Source organism: Paramormyrops kingsleyae, chromosome 6 (genome assembly GCF_048594095.1).
Source record: "Paramormyrops kingsleyae isolate MSU_618 chromosome 6, PKINGS_0.4, whole genome shotgun sequence".
Classification (NCBI taxonomy): Eukaryota; Metazoa; Chordata; class Actinopteri; order Osteoglossiformes; family Mormyridae; genus Paramormyrops; species Paramormyrops kingsleyae.
In genome coordinates this window covers 13,880,573-13,901,818 of record NC_132802.1, presented here as the reverse complement: position 1 = coordinate 13,901,818, position 21,246 = coordinate 13,880,573, and the positions used below count along the sequence as shown (strand labels likewise).

Genomic DNA, 21,246 nt, shown 5'->3' with positions numbered 1-21,246 from the left:
CGCCGCGGAGGTACCCAAATTAGATGCTCGAATCGTCCCGCATGTTGTTTTGAAACAGTTCCCAAAGACACAGCAGAAAGTTTATAGTATTGATCTTTTTCTTTTTTTTTTTTTAACAAAAAAAAAGAAAAACCACAACTGGTCATGATCAGGGAATAAAAACAAACATCTGCTGGCTTTCATCTCCAAAGGCACAGAGCAGCACCACATATGTGCCTGAGAATTGTGCTGGGAGTAGCTGGCATGTGGCGCAATTGAAGGCCTTCCCCCCCACTGATTTATGCTTGGGCCACCCAGCTATCTGGTGGGCAGGGCAGTAACTCCCTGGACACACCCCCTAAGTGTTGACCAGTCAGTGTGGGAGAAATGTAGGGTTCTTGCCAGGGTCTGCCTTGAGTATGGGTCTGCTTTTAGGTGGCTAGTGGCTGCCTGAAAGTTTATTAAGCAAATTGCCCGCACTCAGTCCATAAATGCTCACCATTTCAATATCCTATTAAACAATTTTCCCCCAGGGGGTCTGTGGGGTCAGATGGAATCTATTTTCCACATCACGCCTCACATTAACTCCCAAAGCCCCCCCAGAGAGGAAGGCGCAGTCCTTTGGCTCACCTTCAAAACCATCTCTTTTCAAGATGCTCAGTCTGTAAGCTTTAAACCAAGAAGTATCTGGGGGAATTATGGGATTTCTGAGTAAGAGATACGTTCTCTGTCACGTGGCAGAGATTCCCCTTTAAATCTTTCATTTTGAGCATGAATGTACCACGCAGTCGTACTCCTAGAAGATCAGGAAATGTAGGGTTGAGTTGAACATTGGTGCCTATGATCCAGTGTCTACTACATTCCCCCCAGCTGTAGTCGTCTATCACTGTGGGGCTCTGACAGGACCTCAGGTTGGGTGTCGTCAGTGGCTGGTGTAGCCCTCAGCGAGGGGAAAAGGGATGGGGTCAGGTTGACTCAGTCTATATGTTCGGAGCCCCAGGGGAGCATTGCGAACCGACCGCCAATGTGTTGGATACTCCCCCCCCCCCCCCCCCAAGCTCAATGATGTGATCCAGGTGGAAACCCCTGACCTGTCAAGTGCAGTAAATGAAATGCAGAGAGTGGGGGCTTACTTAAGTGTCTCCCCGCTGGTCAGTGCGTCTGCCCAAAAAAAAAGTATGTTTTTTTTTTTTTTTGGGGGGGGGGGGGCTCTAGATCAACCACTGGTGGGGAAAAATGAGTTGATTCTTAAGCAGAAGAGCCTTCCTAATGGTCCTGTCAGACAATCCGCTTAAAATGGCAGCCGGTCGGGTCTATTGTACATAATATAACGTAGGTTTCAATCCCAGGGTCAGCAGAGTGGTTTCACCGTTGGGCCCCTGACCAAGGCCCTTAACCCCATCGCTGCAAGGACTGGCTGACTGCTTTCTCAAAAAAAAAAAAAATCCCATTGCTTTGAATAAATAAATGTAAAAGTAGACAGTGCCATTCAGAAGTAACAACGTGAGTCAATCTCAACGGCCATTTATTGAAGTTGGAAGTTAAATCCAGCTGTACCACCATCCTCTTCATAACCAGGTCATTTATCCTTTATTATGCACGTTAACAATCATCAATTAGCAAACCGCTAAGTGCCGTACAAGAATAAATACATACGTTTGTTGTTTTCAACCTGAGAGTACTCCTGGGTTTTGCTCTGTGATGGTGAAATAAAAGCATCATGGCTTGGAATCACTGCAGCTTCTGGGCTGGGTCGCAGTTAATGCTGTTTACATCAGTGCTAGCCATTATCCTCATCCACTGTTTCTTTCATGATTTGCCATCAAAAAATAAAGCATGTTTTAAAAATGATGTACAAAACAGCTACTAAACTTGGGGTTTATTTAAATGAATGTGAAAATACAAAACAATGTGTAAAATAAAAAAAAACACTTTGTGGGTTTAGTACAGCTTTATGTGGAGAACAGAGGGTTGTTTCCACGGTTGAGTCGTGTTTGAGGTTACTTGATTCAGCAGCTTGATTTGCTGACAAGGTGGCGGTACGGCTGCAATACAGCAAGGATACTGAGGGCCCAGCATGCAAGGTGCAAACAAACTTTAAAAAAAAATTGCAGTAGTCGCAGGAAGTTTACCGCAACCTTCCCACCTCTGGTAGGAAAGGAGTCGACTCTGTACGAAAATGGTAAGTATACCTGCTCGTTCCCATGTTGAAAAGGCCCGTAACAAATCACGCTTTAATTCAGAGAGACAGTTCAGCCAGAGTTTATCTGCCACATACCCTCTTTCATCATCTTAAAGGAGTGTTTACTGGAATGTTTATTTATTGTAATTTTATAATTATCTGTCTATTAGAAAAGTCTGTTAGAACTAGGGCAGGACACTGATATATTAACTGCTAAATAGTTTGCAAAAATATAATGTATTCAGGCCAAAAAACAAAAACCCCTGAAACTAGAGTTTGTTCCCTTTGTAGGTAGGTAATACTGGCGTGCCACCCTGACAGCTGGGTGTCCACTGGGAATCTCCGTGTGTCAGGTCTGTTGTCAGTCCTGGCGCCTCTGGGACATTTTTTTTCTTTTCTTTGTGTCCTGTGAGTCCCGGGGGTGTCACCTCTCATTGGATATGATGACGGAGGTGCCGATGTAATGGGGGATCTCTCTGTGGGTCTCCGGTGAGGAGGGGGGACTTTGGTCCCTGTAAGCGTAAGGGTTCATCTGCTCTCCCCGGTAGCTGTAGCCGTCAGCTAAGTGTCCCGCCAGCGTGTTGGGTGTCCCCTGCAAGGAGCCATGCTTGGTCAGCACGTGGTGGAAGTTGAGGGACACGTATGGGGCCTGGTTCTGTATGCCCACCCCGGCAAAGCCTGACCTCGGCTCCTCCTCAGCCCGACCCGCACCCCCCTGCGGCTGCTCCATGAGCTCGGGGGTCTCCCGGTCCCCGTTGCTGTCCGCATGCTCCGTCCCCAGGTGGCCATACTGCGACTCCATCAGGCAGAGCCTCCGCCTCTGCTCCAGCATGACCTGCATGGGCAGGTGGGCGCCCAGGCCCTGCAGGGGCTTTAGGTGTTCACAGCTGGCCCTGTCCAGCCCGGGGGGGGCCTTCTCGGCGGCCCCCACAGGGCTCTTGGCATCACCCTTAGCCACGTGCAGCCCGGCCTCCGCCTTGCTCTGGTGTAGTGCGCTGCGGTCAAAGGGCTCCTCTTTGAACCGGCTGTTGGGTCTGGAGGGGGCACAGCCGGTGTAGTCTTCGAGGGTGGGGTCGCTGACGTACCTCCGGCCTGCCAGGGGCCCTGGGGTTGGAAAATGATACAATATGGTAGTGTTCCTCAACCCAGTCCTTGGGGAACCCCCAGATTCCCTTCCAGCTCCTGGCTAATGAAGAACATCAAATACCTGGTGTAGGTGTGTTGGGAGCTGGGAGGGAGCAAAAATGTGGAGAGTCCGGGGGTCTCTGAAGACCGGACTGAGAAACACTGCGCTGAGCCTTCTTAATATCCCAGACATAGTGAGTCGAACACCAGCTCTCTGCTCAAAGCTGTGGTGTCCTACTGAGGCTAACGACACGGCATAAGGAAAGGGTGCGTTGAGCCCCTCCCAATGTTTCCTCAGTGTTGTCCCCCCCCCAACAGATTTTCCCTGCATGTTTTAACTTCAGTTTCCCGGCAGGTTAACCCTGACTTGTGGGCTTAACGCCTTCACTAATGCGGTTAATGGTTCTGAAAGTGACAGCAGGAAAAGTCCATTTGGACTGTTCTAGTATGGAGAGATGGGGTGGCGCTGTGGGTCAGAGGTTATCGAATGTATTTGTTGTTAATCTCGGGATACTTTCCCATTTGGAAAACAAGGCCATTTTCCCGACTCTCCTGTCCTGTCCAGCGTAATGCACTGCTGCTCACCTGCATATGTGGCGGTGTGGGGGAGGGGGGAGCTGCTCAGTGCCTGCCCGTGCAGGGGCTTGGCAGAGCGGGCATTGGCGCAGCCCCACCGCCCTTCGCCGTGTGGCTGCAGTGGGCCCAGGAGCTGGCAGGGGGGGCTCTGTCCCGGCCGCGGCTTCCGTCCGCCCAGCGCGGCTGGTTCAGCAGCAAAGTGACTGTACGCATAGGGGAAGGCCAGTCCATAAGGGGCGCTGCAGAGCACCTCGGCCCCGGCCTCTGGCGTGGGACTCTGCTCCTGGCAGGGGGTCAGGCTGTATGGAGGGCTCTCCTTCCAGCTCCAGGCCTGCGGGGGGCGCTCTGTTTTGTCCTGATTGAACGAGCTGTTTGGCTGCAATAAAAAAAATGCCAGTTCAGACTTAATGTGCCTGAACGTAATCCGGCCTTGATTGGGCCTCGTCATTCACTATTTACCAGTAGTCACATTAATTTATTAGTGTTATATAGTTAATTGTGTCCAGCATTACTCTATGGCTGGCAGTTTAAGGGCTCGCTGCTCAAAGCTGTCTTCATTTGTTTCCTATAAACTTCACTTTCTGACATCATTAATAAACATTTCTGCGGCACCCTGCATATCCTTACTAGCATAACCATTTGGTTTGTGAATTGCAGATTTACACCTTTAAACCTAAAAATGTGTATTTTAGGCTGCCGTTGCATGCTGCTAGCCTCCCAGGTAAACAGGTTCATTGTAACTTGTTACAATGACAAGAAACATGTCCTGTCCTGTCCTGTCCCATCCCATCCCATCCCATCCCGTCCCATCCCATCCCATCCCATCCCATTCCGGAGCGAGTTTCTTGAAACCTTAACGCTATATCGTTCGTATTTCTATGTTAAAAGAACTTATGAAAGACATAGCGTACAGAAGGCTTCGGGCAACTCACCCATATATAAATATAAATATAATGGGAAAATGCTGGAAGCTCACCTGGGGATAGGGGGCGCTCTTCAGTTTGGTCTTAATCTTGATGGCTTTGGCTTTGAGCTGCTTGCGGGAGTCCTGAGGTGAAGCCAGGCTGGTCTTGAAAGCCAGGCCTGGCTTGGCACCACTGCTCTGGTCCTGCGAGAGCTGCAGATCCTTGTACTCAACATCTCTGCAGAGGGCACAAACGGTTGTGGGACTGGGTGCTAAACAAGGAGGACTCTAGGATTTTGCAAGGTGGGGGGGGCATAAGAGGGGCTATAATTCATACGAAGCCAATGATGTGTTTTGAATCGGAGAATGACAGGGGAGGGGAGCACTCTAAGCCAATCAGCTTTTAGCTGGGACCTGTGGCCCCATCTCTTTATATACCCCAGGTGTTGGAATACATTTTATTACCCATTATTCAGTTCAATTTATTTTACATTACGTTGTCTCAAAGTGCTTTACACTATTCTTGCCCAAAGCCCCCAGTGAGCAATCCAGTGGTGACAGTGGAAAGGGAAAAAAGAGAAACCTAGAACCTTGGGAAGAAGCAGACTCAGAGGGGGGGAGCCCATCCTCCAGGGGGTGACAGGGGAAGTGCAAAATAACAAAGTTACCTTTATTTTCTGAGACTTTACATGTGTGATTCTGTGGGGCTTGTGACAGGTGTTGCAAAGACATGAAAGGTTTTGATTCATCCCCTAGGCGGCTTTCCGGAGTCACATAATTTGGGGGAGGGGCATGACGGGGACTCACGTCAGGACGTAGTTGACGCTGACGATGCAGTGCGGCCGCGACGAGCGGCTGTTGTGGACGATGGTGGCGTAGCTCTGCACCCACACCCAGCCGCCATGCTTGGAGAGCAGCCGGTAGTACTTGGTGGTCACCTGACCTTTCACCAGCACTGTAAAGGATAACAGGACAGCTTCCTTTGGACCCCATTTGCTCGATCTCAACTCCCCTCCTACTGCGGAACGCCAGGCTCGCAGCGTTTACCAGGCCATCGCTAATCGCTCGTTTGCACGATGTCCTGCAAGAGGCGACACCACATTGGAAACATCTGCGGCCGCCATCCACAAGCTATCCGCGTATCTCCGCGAAGTCGTCTCAGGTCGTGCCAGAAAGCGGTTTGCATGCATCATCAAACGTGACTCTCCCGGGCCTTAATGTGATCATCTCTATGCCGCCGGGCACTTGTGATTCAGATTACAAGGTTTATGGAAAGCTGGCAGAGCAAGGACTTCGAAACAAGGGCAGGAGGGCAGAGGGAAGTCTTGTTCTTTCATTTTCACGGCCATCTCTGCTTTCCAGCTGTGACAGAAAAGTCACCCTCTGCATCCTAACATAAACACCCGTGTATTGTATGCAGCAATAATCAAACCACAATTGTATGCCACCATTCAAACCACGAATTTGTGAGGCCCCTGAGGTTCGAGGGACCCCCTGTTGGCCACAAACAGTTAGCATTCTGGGGGGCAGGGGGACCCCCAAAGTGACTTTTTAAGTGGGGCCCCTGAAACAAAAAACCCACTCCTGATCGTGTGTATTGATAGCGTATCTGAAGGCTCAGGCTTGGACAGTCATGGCAGACCAGGTGGCTTGTGGGAGTTTTACTTACGCAAAAGTGCTCTGAAGACAGAATGAAAAATGATTGGTTCAGAGAGAGAACCAGTCAGATTGTAGAGGAGGTGGGTCCAAGACATCTGATTGGTTGGTCCCACCTCCTCTAGTTGCTTGGACCCAGTCCTTTTTTTGTTCTGCTCTCAGTACATTTTTGTGTAAGTAAAACTCCCATGAGCGACCAGGTGGGCACCACACCCTGGGGGAACACTCACGCAGGTGATGTGCATATCGCAGGTGGAACACGTCACAGCCGTGCACGTGGTGGTACAAGGTCTTCTCTATCAGGTCCTGCGGCTCGTGGCCTGTCAGCTCTGCCACCCTGAAGCACACAGAAGCAGTGGGACTTAGGTAAACTGAATATAAATACCCAGCCATTTTCCAACCACTTTTCCTGGGGGGGCGCATGGGCTGGAGCCTATCCCAGGCAGCACGGGGCTGGGGTTCACTCTGTATGGGAGGCCAGTCCATACACAATATCGGCAATTAAAAAATGCCAGCTATCCAAAATGCATGTCTTTGGATTGCATTGGAGAGCATGCAAACCCCCTACCTTGGAGATGCAAGGCTAACATGCCACAATAAATAAATAAATGGCATACAGTAATGTCTGACCAGCTCTGCATGGTTACATATTCATAATACGCCTGGATATAGCAGGCATAGTGAGCTCAGCGCTGATTCAGCGGCCCTCCGCTGGAAGCTGTGGTATCCTACCGTGAGTCCAGGAAGATGAGCTTGAGATCCAAGCTGGCACGGAACATGAACATGTTGCTGTGCAGCTTGATCTCTGTGATGCCGCTGGGCGGTAACGAGTGGCCCACTGCTACCAGCCCCACGATCTGGTAGCAGGAGTCATAGAGCGCCATGTCCACCACGAACTGCCGTATCTTCAGGTAGCCGCTGCAGTGGATCACCTGGCCATTGGACGAATCAGATGCTTGGGTCACAATTCCCATCTAATAAAATATACCCAGGCAAGGCTTCCCATCCACAGCCCCGCCGGAACCACCTACAACCAGTCATCAGAGTCGCTCTCAACCTTGAAGACAAGCCTCAAGACCAGTGTCTGTCAACCCATTAAGTGACATTGGCAGCTGCCTAGGGCACCATCTTCTGACGGGGCACCAACTTAGCAAACCAGTTTCACTTTGTCTTGTACGGGGAACTCTGACCGTGAAGCTTTCTAAGTGCATCACATGGCCTTCAACCAGTACTGTTTAAAACCATAGCTCATCCAACTACTGACTTGCTCTGTCTTTAACTGTTCTCTCTTTTTTATGGCCTCTTGCCAACATGGATGTATTTTTGTACTTGTCTAGTTGGGACCCTAGTCTTCATGGTATCTTTGATCTGAATAGCTCTTTTATTTAGTTCTTGCAATGTTCTGTAATGATCAATATAGCTCTGACTCTGATGCTAACTATGCTAATTAGCTTAGTCTAATTGGACTTGTGCATAGTTGGCTCTTTGATCAATCTATGCCTGTAATTTACTGTTAGCATTGCTTCTACAGTACATCACTTTAAACAGAAGTGTCTACTAAATACATACACTAACGTTATGGAAAGGATTCTGCTGCCAAAGGCCACCTGATTGAAACCCTGTCACTCCAAGCAAAGCAGCTTCATCCATGCTTCTAGGTAATGACTCCCGAATGAATGGTCACTTCCACTGCTGTGCCATTTAGCCCTTTGATGACTTATTATTCGCTCATGGGCAGGACACCCTGCTCCTATGCCGCATGTCACTAATAACACTGCCGTATCAAGCGGCCCTCCTGGCCGCCCAAACAGGAAGCCGTCATGTCCTGTTTATCATTGCCACTTCCTGTTTACTCACGCTTGTGGCCTGGCCGTCCAAGTAAGTCTCTTGAGCTTGGCGATGATTTATTCTCTACTTAGCATAAACGGGCCACTCACTGCCAATGTAAACTTCAGATAAATTCCCCCCACCCCACAGGCTGATTAATGGAGACGGCTGATTGGGAGAATTAATTTGAAGTCATGAAACACAGCTGTTCTGCAAGAAAAAGGATAGGGCCAGCCCATGATTGACATACCTCGGCAGAGAGGGGGAATTAATTGTATAATAGCTGTAGGGAAAGCTGTTTGGCTTCAGAACTAGCTATGTGGGGAAGCTTCTTTCTCCCATAGTGGGACAGAATGGAGCTGCTTCATGATAAAGTTTATGAAGCCAGTGCTGGTCCTGCCTGTTTCCCTGACGATGTGGCGATAGCTCAGTTCCTCGCTAGCTGAACATAAGCCAGAACCAAGCTTTGTTAGGAAATCCCATGGGGAAAGTAGGGTTTGTACATCATGAATTTGCTTAAGTAAATCGGGGGTTTGTGACCCCCCCCCCCCCCCCCACCTTGTAACCTCCACAGGTAAGTCCCGCGTTCCTCTTGGCCAACACACACTTCATCCGCAGGAAGAAGGAGCGCTCCAGCTCGTATTCTGCAGGGGGAGGACATCGTCATCAGGAATACACACACTAGAGCAGGTTTACTTACAGGTGGAGATCCTGTTCATCACCTCCCAAGCACATTTTCATGGGGTCCCTTGCTAGCCATGACATCCACACTGAATAATAAATTAGCGGGCCCCTTATGTAGGAGATGCTGAAGCAGCATGTTCTGATAACCAAGTAGCTAGCTATGATCTTCTGACTTGACTAGCTAGCTATTTATTTAGTTTATGAAATGTCTGGGGGGGGGGGTTGTGCCCCTGCTTAGGGTGCTTACTGGATAACCTTAAGGGCTTATTAAACTCGGGATCTGAGAGTTTCCTGGTACCAAGGAAGCTCCTCAGTCACGGTCCAACTCAATATTGAAGCACCTTTGGTACTGTGACCAGTGTTTCTATGTTATTAATGAACTGGTACTTCATATGTGTGTGCAGATACTGTCCAGCTATGGATTACAGCGATATTCAGGGTGCTGAGCTCATTTATTAGCTCTGTGTCTAGCCTAGAATGGATTTCAGGTAACCGGTTATAAACAGATGTTTATAGATGTAAGACTGAAGAGCAATACTATTTTCTATCTGCTTTTCATCTGTCCACCCATCCTCCAATTGCTTATCCTGGTCAGGGTTACATGGGGGCCTTTAGCCTATCCCGGGTGGCATAGTGTACAGCCTGGATTGGATGTCAGTCCATTGCAGGGCAAACTGGGGCAGGTTAGAGATAACGGTGCCATTCACTGGGCCACGGTGCCACCCAGTAACAGGTTTTGTTGAGCTTACATTCAGCAGCCATTTAACAGCTAATGGCCATTTTAGGATAATTAATCTGGAACCGCCAGATCCCCATCCATACCCACAATACTAACATGCCAACCTGGGAGGCGTCTCCCTGGCGACTAGCATGGAATGACATACCTTGCAAGACGTGCGGGTGGAGGGGCTGGTGGGCACTCAGAACCGCCGTCATCTCGTCATGGTCCGACGGGTGGATGTACTCAAAGATGCTGTTTCCCGTCAGCTCCACCTGATGTATGGAGAACAATGGCCTTCAAAGAGAGTTACAAGGTGACCAAGACCTTGCAATTCCCACAACGGTACATAGGAGGCGCAATACCATATAAGATATATGTGAATAAATGTTATACTAGTGACACCAGTTTAGCACCAAAATAATGAGCAGAAATATGGCGTGAGAGCAGAATGGATCAGCATAGATTTAGTGAGCATTAGTCAGCATAAATCTAGACAGATTTGCTTCAAGAATGAGCAGGATGGTAGGGGGGGGGGCTACTATAAAAAGCTCTGGGGTGGGGGCGGCAAATCTCCTGCCCCATTCAACCCCACCACCTAAATTAACAATGAAGTGAAAGAGGGTAGCGCAGATGGGAAGGGGGGGTTGGGGGGGGGGGGGGGGGGGCACAGAGGTTAATTTATGAAGAAAAGAAAAAAATTAGTCTAAACACAAAAAAAACTCCCCTTCACACTTTGATCCATTTGCCCCCCACCCCCACCAAAAATTAGCACCGTTGAATCAGAACACTGAGCAGGTCGCTGCTCGACATTCCAAGTACAAATCAGCTTCTGCGCGGCACTGGTCCAGCACATTAATTGGGGATTGGTGGATAGAGTCATGGAGGTGGGCTTCACACCACGGTGGGGGGGACACACCGCAGGGTCCAGCTGGGGCTGTCTGGCCCGTCAGCAGGGCTGATCTTGGTGGTGTCACCTGCTGACAATTTCTGTTCAAGCGTCATGTCTTTTATTCCTTTTGACTCCCCTTCCTTGTGCCCTAGGCTGTCTTGAGGAGCTTTCCCACCAAATTTCCAGAACTTAGTACACGGTTCTCAGTTCCTGGGCCATCTCAACCAGGAACTTTAATAGTTACTTTCTTGTTTCACTTTCCCAGCGCACAACAGGAACCGGGACCTTTGTGCTAAATAAGCAGGGCAGAAGCGAATAGGTGATAGGTAACTTCAAAGCTAATTTGAGCCAGAGTGAGAGTGTGTGTGTGTGTGTGTGTGTGTGTGTGTGTGTGGTAGGGTTAAGCCGCATTTGAATGGGGGCTTGCACAGGTGCTGTCTTCACACGTGTGGCAGTGCTGCTGATTTGCATACGGCTTCGCATGAAGGCGCTGTCTGTCTGTGCTGTCATTTCCATGAGCTCTTCCTTTTATCCCACTATTTTTGTAGCTATCCAGGCAGTACTGGTCGATCTCCCCTGGGCAACCTTTACCCCTGGCACCCCCCCCCCATCCGAGACAAACTGAAACTGGCTTGTTAAGTCAGTGCCTCCATAGAAGATGGCGCCCTAGGCAGTTGGGTGTTCCAGCACTGCATTCCAGTGAGAAGTCTGAAGCTCACCGCTGTTTTTCCTGATCCCCCCACCCTCCCCCCAGACCGACACTCCTACTCATTACTGACTCTGAACATGTCAATCCAGTGGTTTTCTCTTCTCCCCAACAGACAGACTATTGATGGCACTGACTCACTGTGAACCACTGCATTATGCTGAAAATAATAACTTAATGATCTTATTCTCACTGTTCACCCTGTAACTGACCAGCCTTACATACTTAAGGTAATGACTTTCTTTAGTGAAGACAAGAAATAATGCAATTAGGTCTTTGAGTAAAAAGTAGGTCCATTTTACTCTTGGGGTTTTACACTAGAGGCACTGTTGAAAGACAAGGTCAGGGACGTGTATGAGAGTGGGGGAACTTTCAGTGATTGGATAATTACAAACTGACCTGGTACAGAAGGCTGCATACACACATTAACCGGACCTAGTGCTGTAGTGGGGGGGTGGGGGGAGGATTGCCAAAATGAGTATCCAGGGCTTTCCAAGCCGTAACTATCACTCTGGTGTTGTCTGGGTTCCGTGGCATGAAATCCACCACTGCTGATGGTAAATATCATTGCGATGAATAAAGGAGCCTCGATCTTGTCCTCAATGGCACGGGCAGAATGGGTGCGAGCGATTAGCAGAAAAGCCAAGCTTAAGTGCTACAGAAGAGTAATGGCATCCCCCCCCCCCCGACACACACGCACACATTCTGGTCTGGAGAACAGATGATGAAACCGGCCTCCCACCATCCAAAAAAAAAAGTTTGTATGTGCCTCTTTCATAACCAGCAGCAACACAGCAATGATCGTCACTCTCTCACACACACCTGCCAAGCTGGAAAGAAACAACGGCCCGTGAATCCGGCAGCTTAGTCGAATCCTCTGTTTATGCAGAGCCAGGGCAGCGACTGAAGGCCAGGCCCCACACAAAGTGATAATACTCCAACCAGAAGAATGCACAGTACCCTTTACTGGACAAAGCAATAATAGTCCCATTTTATAAACACACTGTGCACTTTACTGAACAGCAATAATATTTCACCCGCATAAACACACAGCACACCATACTGGAGCGATAATACTCCAGCCTCATAAGTGCACATCACACTTTACTGGACAGAGTAACTATACTGTAACCTCTTAAATGCACAGTACACCTCTGGACACAGTAACTATACTCCAACCTCTTAAATGCACAGTACACTTTACTGGACGGGGTGATAATACTCCAACCACATAAATGCACATTATACTTTATCGGAAAGAGTGGTTCTACTCATTCCACTTTATCATATTTTCTATTTCAACAATGTACTTTATATTTATTTCAAATATTATATCACATATTTCATTGTACTAGACATATTTCCTGTTTCAGCCATGGCTTCTGTTTATTTCATATATGTTGCATAAATTACAGACACTGGGGCTATAATTTATTTTATTGAGGGAAATTTCGGTGTGGAATGACTAGGATCACATGGTCCTAAGCAGATGCTAAGCGCTAATTTGGCTGTAGAAACCAGACACACTTGGGAGGGCGGAGGACTGTGTGCAATTTTCCATATTTCCTGAATCTTGAGTTTCTACCTCATGTGTTGGTCAAACAATTATGAATTAGCATTACTGGAAGTTGTTTTTACCCGAGATTTTACCTCCTGGTTTGAACTGCCTGATGAACTCTTTTACCTGATTATTATTATTATTATTATTATTATTTTATTATTGTTATTTTAACCTAGTCTTTGCAGGGGCGTAGATTTGGGTAGAGACGTGTCCACAACAATATTGTGGGAGTGGCATGTGTGTTTAGGAGGGTTTGGTTTAGTCCCCATCAATGTTAAAACCAAACCTAAACCCATGAGTCTTTGTATGTTTGGAGGAGGACAGAATTTGGTTGATAAATGACAAGAAGGATAAATATTATTGAGATGCAGCTGAAGATTTTAGCTGTTTTCATGAATGCCACAGAACAAGTTCCATTTGTACCGGTGACATTTTGGTACACCCACCTGTGACAAGCCCAGATGGACGGAAGCCGTTTCCGAGATGTACATGATCTTGCCGTCTGAGGCCACCACAAACACGAAGCCGTCCAGGGTCTACGGGAGTCAAAAATGCACCAATATTTACCCAACACACAGACTGAGCACACACACTGCACACAAATTGAGCACAGACTGCACGCAGACTGCGGCACACTGCACATATCTTACACACACACTGAGCACACACTGCACACACACTGCACACACACTGAGCACACACTGCACATACACTGCACACACACAGAGCACACACTGCACATACACTGCACACACACTGCATAGACACTGTATATGACAAAGGCGCTAACTTCTCCTGAACATGCAAATGCATATAATATCTGCGCTCTGCTGGAATTAAATTGCACAGGCGCACTTTAATTATCCATCTGCCGCTGATAATTTGGCTGATTTTAATTTAACCCATTGATTCCTGGCCTTTCTCTAGACTTCTTAGAAACATGTTTTTTTTTCCCTCCCAGTACGGTTATAATTGTTCTGATGTAAATCTGATACAGATTGATCTGGTTTGACCCAGAGGTTTCCAGAGAGACGACGCACTCACCTGAAGGAGATGGGACCCCAGCTCTCTCGCCATGTTGTCCAGGGGGCTGACGCGGATGGGATGCCCCCAGGCCTCTCCGAGACCTGCGAGTAAAGCGAAAGGGGAGGGCGATGAGAAATGCCAGCCTCATTATACTCCATAACCCTTATGGAGCAGCTGTGCAGATTCAATAAATCTGTCCAGGGCAATTCAGTCATTTTCAACCAGCCAGTGCAAAGTAAATCCAGCCATCGCTTTTTCTTTTTTTTTTTTGCAACTTCTTTTGAGTGTTAAATAATTTTGGCCCCCACGGTTTTATTTTAGGACAGATCGTGGGACGTCACATGTAAAATATGCACCCCCTCCACCCCCTCCAGGGCCCTTGCCATGTCTGCAGAGTGAAATCGAGGACATTTGGACATAATTATCACATCCACAATAAATTTGCATAGCACGTTTGAAATGTTCTTTTGTTCTGGCTTAAAGTAGAAAAAAACAACAAAAACAACAAAAACTGACCTAAACTCTAGGTTCCACTAGTATGAACAGCTTTGTGGTAAATGCCTTGATGAGATTTCACAGCTTGCAGCAGATCACCAGCTTGCAGGCAGAGCCAATTCAGGGCAAAGCCCCCAGCTCCGTCTCAACAGGCTGCGCGGAGCCAGGTTCGGATGCAGGAGGGAACTTAATCACATCTGCTCTGTTTTGAAAAAGGCCGCGAATCCCTGGCTCCTGCTCTACTAGGGCGCTGGAGCCGAAACGTGTGTGTATGTCAGTGCTCAAGTATATATTTCGCTGTGGGGACCAAATGTCTCCACAATATAAAAAAAATATTAAAAAACTGTTACTTTGTCCTTGTGGGGCCACCCTCTTTCCAGCCCCCCAAGGGAAACGTCAAAGTTATCAAATCTGTGGCTGCAATAAAAAAAAAAACTAAAATACCCAAAAGTCTTGTATTTTGTTTGGTTCCCATAGTTGGGATTAGAGTTTTGCCCATAGAAATGAACAGAGTACCCACAATGATATAAATACTTAATCTGGGTGTGTGTGTGTGTGAGAGAGAGAATTATGTTTATATTACATTGAAGGACCAAATTTCCCCCACAATGTAATAAAAACCTGTTATTTTGACATTGTGGGAACCATTCTTCAGGTCCCCAAAAAGATTCATGATTGCAATCAAAAAACTAAAAATGCCAAAAGTCTCGTATTTTGTTTGGTTACTTATGGCTAAGTTAAGGGCTAGGAAGGGGTTAAGGTCGTCATGTTGGGATTAGAGTTTTCCCCATAGAAATGAATGGAGAGTCCCCACAAAGATATAATTACAAACCTCTTTGTGTGTATGTATGTGTGTGTGTGTGTGTGTGTGTGTGTGTGTGTGTGCGCGTAGGTTCCAGAATATTATCCATCATACGTAAATAAGCTGGACCACACAGCCAATGACATCATCTTATGAGAGAGTATTTCAGATGGATGATTATGTCATGTCTTTCGCGCTTGTTAAAGGTGTCCGACCCCAGAGCCTGGCAACCATTAAAAAAAATTATTATTATTATTCTACTGAATAATATAGGATTGAAACTGGGTGGAGAATACTCTCTGTACAATTAAGAAAAACTTAAATGGCACTTGGGATATTACACAAGCTGCACAGACTCTGTCTCCAAGCTCCGTCATACTTTCTGGAGCTAAGAAGAACATTGAAATGGGAGATGGAGATGCTCTTTTCGTTACTGCTTTTAATGTTCTGGGGAGAAGCAAGATTAGCAGAACACATAAGTCAGAATGGGCTTTTTGTGCAGTGCTCAGAGAAAATGTTTTAATCTGTCTGATTGCAGACAAAGGACAATCCTACAAACCAATCTAGTGGAACCAAAGGGGACTTCATTGAATACTGATACTCTCCCATGATTCAGACTAATCTCTCACCTCTTAACAATAATCCATCTCTGTTGCCATTAACGACAAGAAAGAAGGTATATACAGTGCCTTTATTTTCCAGCTCAAAGGACTGGTTAACCACTTTTGCCTATCGCAAAGTCTATTTTTAACACAATGCGTGCCGAAAGGGGCCGGTCAAAGCCGGTGTTTTGGCAGCCGGGGTGCTGGCGGATTGCCCCGTACCGGCACTGTTAAATGAGTAGCAGACCACAGAGAGGTGGCCCCATCCTCACTGCACATTAAGACCACACTCCGTGACAAAGGGCTGGAATTAAATCAAGCCACCCCCCCCAGTCACTCAGCACTGAGGCGCTGATAGAGGACTTTAACACATGGGCCACTTCTGGCCGAAGCCCCTGTCAGAGAGTAACGGGAGGGAGTAAATCTATACTCCTGGATGGGGGGGTGGGGGGTGAGCATGTTGTGTCAGAACGACAACTGATCTGTCACTCCGACCGCCACATAAAAATCACTAGTGCATTTCGTTGATGTTAATTAGCAGTTACGCAAAATAATATAAAAGTGTTACTTATAGTGCCCTGCACAAAATGAAAAAAAGAATGAAAAAGATTTCAATGGACAGTTTGAGGCCTACATTTCCCAGTAACTACTCTAAAAAATAACTCTGTTAATGCCCTGTCTGTATGTATCATTTCATTTTAAAAATTTATATACATTAATATAATGTTAAAGTTAAAGCAGGGATTCTTAGGCATAAAATTAAAATTCAAATAAATCTGAACAGTCTGTGAACAAGAAAATAAGTAATTTTATACTAAATTGGTGGTTTGTAAAGTCTGTAATTGTTAACATTTTCCGTATGCCAGTGTTTAAAATGTTAAATGTTAAATTGCTACTGCGTAGTTTGAAGGGGCCATTTTCCCATGTGTGTGTCCAGCCGGCCTGGGATCAGCTCTCCCGTTCGGGCCCTGAGCTCAGTCAGACTTTCCGCATTACTCGTAAACGTATGTAACTCATTTAACTAGATTAGTCGGTAAGAATACAGTAATCGGGTTACTTAGTGAGCTTTTCAGCTACTATACAGGCACAACATTTTAAAAATGAGCAGGCAATATACTACGATGAAAATAGAGAAAAAAAAATTGGTCGAAAATTTTTCAGCATGTCTAACGGGTCTCGAATCCATTTTCATGTTATTACAATAACAAGCACGCTTTTTGTACGTTGTAAGTAAGTATTTTAAATAAACTGCACTTTTCTGCAGGCTACTTCGTGGCGGACATCTGTCGCGAATTGAGGACAAAATTATTCACAATAATGCCGAAATCCAATAAGTTGCTAATAATATCCTTCTATAAGAAAGGAAAGGAGTTACTACGCTCCTATAAAATATTCGCCGGGAAATAAAATCCGGCGTAGTAACGGCAACGCTGCCGCCAAATGTCAGTATCATCTAATATATCTAAAAAATAAAGATAGAAATTTAGCCCTACATATAACCATATGTGCAATAATAATAATAATAACAATAATAATAATAATAATAATAATAATAAACACCAGCATGTGGAATATAAATATAGAGTTGCTAAAACAAACAATATAACATTAAGCTAAATATTTAGAAATATATTCAGATTATTATAAGCCTTTCAAATCCAGTGATAATAGATGTTTCATATAGCTCAATTCACTTTCCACAAAATGACGCATTTTTTATCATCTAATCAGTAAAAATTATGTTCCCAAGTACTGCCTTAATATGAAGTTAATAAAGAAAACTACTGACTATATCTGAATTGTTTTTGCATATTTGTATTAAAGTTGTACAATAGTGTCCGTACGCAGCCCTAATTCGCTACCCTGATCTTCAACTGTGTTAAGGTACATTATACCTGCTACACTGTAACAGTAAAAATGTTATTGTCGCAAAACGGACACACTTTGCAAGTTTATCTTAGAAAACCTCATTTTAGCGGGCACAGGCTAAAAACAAGTTGTTAACACAAATGCCATATTTTAATTGAATGCATCGTCAATCTGCTTTTTTAAGGGCAATATTTCGTTTCACCAGCGTTCACCCAATTATTTGTGCACTTTTAATTTTAATTTAACATGTCTTGTTTTCTGAATACCGGCATCAAACAAAACGTTGCTGTTTCACGAGCTTAATTCACGGCCTCACGCGCACCTGTTGAAAATATCTTATACCCCTTCAATTTATAATAAAAAAAAAATCACCTGTTCCAAAAAATAGCACAGAATATCATTGTTGCAGATTAGTTAGCCAATGTATATTGACATAGGCCTACAATATTAAAACGTACATTAATAATAACAAATCATAATAAAATACAAAGCTATATATACCCCAATGAAATATATACTAAATGTGTTTAAAATGTCTGGATAATTACCAATGAAAAACTATTATTTGGTAATATTTTAATGTTTAGCAGACGTGAGTTATTTTGATCATCTAGCGTAAATTATTTATTTGCCTTGTATATTAATACATTTTAACCGATATATGTGTTTTCTAAATGGAAATTTAAATTCAGTGGGTCTTCAGCGAAAAAAAAAAATCATCGAGATAACTGACTAGATGGAGTTTCCTATTAGGTTAAAATTCACAGCAAATTATTCACGCCACCCCATTTAGATTTGGTCATTTGGTTTTAATTCCGATAAGCATTCTAAAGTGCTACAAAAATACACGCTAAATTAGGTTTGTTTGCCTCCTTAATAAAAAGTCTAAATTTTAAACCAGCTCATAAAACTCTGTGTATTCTAATTCACGATGGTTGTCTAAAAAATCATAATGTTGTTCTAATGTACGCTGTTGGTGACATGAGTCCCCTTAAAATTATGCCATTTCAATTAAGTGTTTCTGACCTAAATACTATACCTAGCCTAATAACGCGGCCCTTAACTTCAACAATCCACTACACTGCTAACATTTGCGCGTGATAAGACACTGACCGTTAACCAGCTCGTTACTCAGCCGTCTGTAACGTCATTTGCTTTCCGTTTTTGATTAATAATTTGACTATTTCGAAAAGAAAAAAAAAGAAAAAGGGAAGCCCTGGCGTTAAAGTGCGGTTCCTCGTGCTGTACCCGCTATCCGACATCAAAGGAAAGATTGGGGGGGGAAGTACCCATGTGTAAGTTTTAAGTGACATGATGAGTGATGACAGACTCATTTTACGCAGAGGAAGAGGGATGTTTTCTTCCAACAGCCCGCTGAAGTGTTCGTTTTACTAAGGATAATTGGATAATTTATCATCGTCTTTAAACTGAAGCGGAAATCGGATGCAAACAAAACTGCATTTCCCGCATTATGTACATTTTCCTTATTTACATTATCAATTTTTATTAATCCACTATGAAACACACAAACACGTGCACTGTATATCAGTTTTAGAAGGCTAGTGCCGTTTTGAAATACTGTCATGTTAACATTAAATCATGATGACATTAACGCCGCACATGCGACTGTACGTTTTGATGTAACCGAAGTCCGTGAAAACACGCTCGAGTAAATGTATAATAATTAAGCGCCCCCCTCCCGGGGGACTCTACTAACAGATAGCAAGGCTACTTTAAAAGTTAATCAGTTAGGCATTAAGAAAATGTGTTGTGAGAGACCACCTGAGCGAATTGAATTTACTATATTCTGACATCTAACAGGCTATATTAATTACAAAACAGTCCATACGGATAAGGACACGGTGTTCATGGAGAAACTCACCATCGGGGAAGACGGCCCTCATCTTCAAGTAACTGGTGGTCAGTCGGATGATGGAGGCTTTATCCAGCTGCGAAGTGATGGCCGACGGCAGTGGCAATAATTTCGCCAGTTCGTAAAATTCTCCATTTTCTTTTTCCCGTCTTGTCTTCGCTGCATTCTTGGACTTCTCCTTCATTTCTGACTTATGAAAAATAATTCCGCTCGCATAACAATATGCCTTCTCCAGCTCCGAAACTGCTGAGTTCGGCCACTTTTCCTTTATCTTTGAATCAGAAAATGGTTATATTCGTCAAAAGAAGACATGTTTATTAAGTAGTATAGCCTATATGTCTGTTATCATATTTAAAAAACACTATAGGCCTATATACACAATCCTTTGGCTGTCTGATCTTCACGTCTTTGCCGGTGAAAAAAATGCGTGAGGGTATGTAAGATATGTTTTAAACCCATTGTATTTTATTGTAAACAAGCAGTATGCAGTTGTCAGTTTATATATACAGGTTAAAGTTAATTCTATTCAAATTACGAATAATTTTCATGCCGCAAAGACACCAACTGTGTACCATATCTAAATATAAGCATAACAACAACTTCCTACAATTAGGTCTCAATTAACTATTAAAAAAACATATTTCACAGTGGGTGAAGTTTCCACCAATAGCATGACAATAGAAAATGTTAACAACTATTTTGGTCATTGGCCAATGATATATACGGCATGTAAATCCTCCCTAGTTATGCGGGCTGTACTGATTCTGGCCTAGTTCAAATAAACTCTTAAACTTCTTAGTTTACCTTGACGTCCTGTACGTAGGAATATTCCAATCAAACTTCCAAAGAGGTGTCGAATGTTAGATTTCTTTTAATTCCAACGAACACGCGAAGTGTAAGCTAGTTACGACCCCGGGACTGCAGTTCACTAACCTTTCAAAAGCTGGGAACGAAATTCTTCGCTCTTACTTCTTCAAATGAATCCCATGCAAATATTGTCCTTTTGATGTTCGCTGAGAGGCCTTTCGCCAAGAAACTTTCCCGTGTACCGGGCGCCGTTTAAACCACTCTTGGGGACGCCCATAATTAATCAAATGTTGACGATCTGAGGTAGTGGGTAAATCAGAATTACCTGCATGTATTCATAATTATTTCAAGATTCCTCCAATGTTGTTGATGCCTTTAGTCGAGTACGAAAAGAAAAAATCCATGATGAAAATGCACAAATGGTGATAAACGTGAACGCTCTTCATTCCCACATGCCTTTATAAACACATAAAGAAATCCATTGCTATGATCTCCAGGTTTCAACTGCGGGATTCACATTGTCGCACAGCCCACATCCCGGTTATTATAGAAGACACGGAGTTCCTTCACTGTCAGTAATTGCACTTTCCCTGTCCCCGGGCTGATCTTCTAGTTTGCATTGTTCGGGGGTCGATAATCCTAAAAGATGGAATGATATTCTACGCAGCACCCGCTAATTCCTTTCGCAGAAGCGGAGGCGCACTGAGAAGGATGGAAGGATGGAGGGAAGGAGGGAGGCGCGAACGACCGAGCAAGCTGGGGGGCGCGCTTCCAAACCGTTACGTCACTGTCTACGCCGTCTTGGGTGAAACGAGGTACAGTGTAATAAAACGGGCAAGCAGTGACATTTATCAGCTGAACGCTTTACTAGACAATAAATAGCCTGTTGTTTGGCTTGATCCTTATGCTATTGGTCGAGTTTTAACCACAGTTTTTACATCGACGAAGATGATCGTGTTGCT

At 45.0% G+C, this 21,246-nt stretch overlaps 1 protein-coding gene across 3 annotated transcripts; it reads right to left on the bottom strand.

Moving 5' to 3' along the window:
- Window positions 1-1,448: 1,448 nt before the first annotated feature.
- Window positions 1,449-21,089, bottom strand: LOC111855872 (single-minded homolog 2). Of its 3 annotated transcripts, none has more exons than XM_023835356.2 (12): window positions 20,411-21,089; window positions 19,487-19,663; window positions 13,855-13,937; window positions 13,257-13,346; window positions 9,818-9,926; window positions 8,808-8,893; window positions 7,155-7,354; window positions 6,653-6,759; window positions 5,574-5,721; window positions 4,839-5,004; window positions 3,872-4,238; window positions 1,449-3,265 (listed from the first exon to the last, which is right to left on the bottom strand). In XM_023835356.2, the coding sequence occupies exons 2-12, from the start codon at window positions 19,659-19,661 to the stop codon at window positions 2,586-2,588; spliced, it is 2,211 nt and encodes a 736-aa protein (XP_023691124.2). In that variant the 5' UTR covers window positions 19,662-19,663; window positions 20,411-21,089; the 3' UTR covers window positions 1,449-2,585. The 3 variants fall into 3 exon arrangements, with proteins under 3 accessions (XP_023691124.2, XP_023691123.2, XP_023691122.2); XM_023835355.2 differs by having other exon boundaries at window positions 19,487-19,748; window positions 20,282-21,088; XM_023835354.2 differs by having other exon boundaries at window positions 19,487-19,748; window positions 20,411-21,088.
- Between the last annotated feature and the right edge of the window lie 157 nt (window positions 21,090-21,246).

What these genes read in the sequence shown, in the direction of transcription:
- LOC111855872 (XM_023835356.2), bottom strand. Translation starts at nt 19,661, where the DNA reads ATGAAGGAGAAGTCCAAGAATGCAGCGAAGACAAGACGGGAAAAAGAA. An exon ending in GAGGGCCGTCTTCCCCGATG is followed by an intron (nt 13,938 to 19,486) that starts GTGAGTTTCTCC and finishes CTTTACTCGCAG; the next exon opens with GTCTCGGAGAGGCCTGGGGG. An exon ending in CCACACCGCCACATATGCAG is followed by an intron (nt 3,266 to 3,871) that starts GTGAGCAGCAGT and finishes TTCCAACCCCAG; the next exon opens with GGCCCCTGGCAGGCCGGAGG.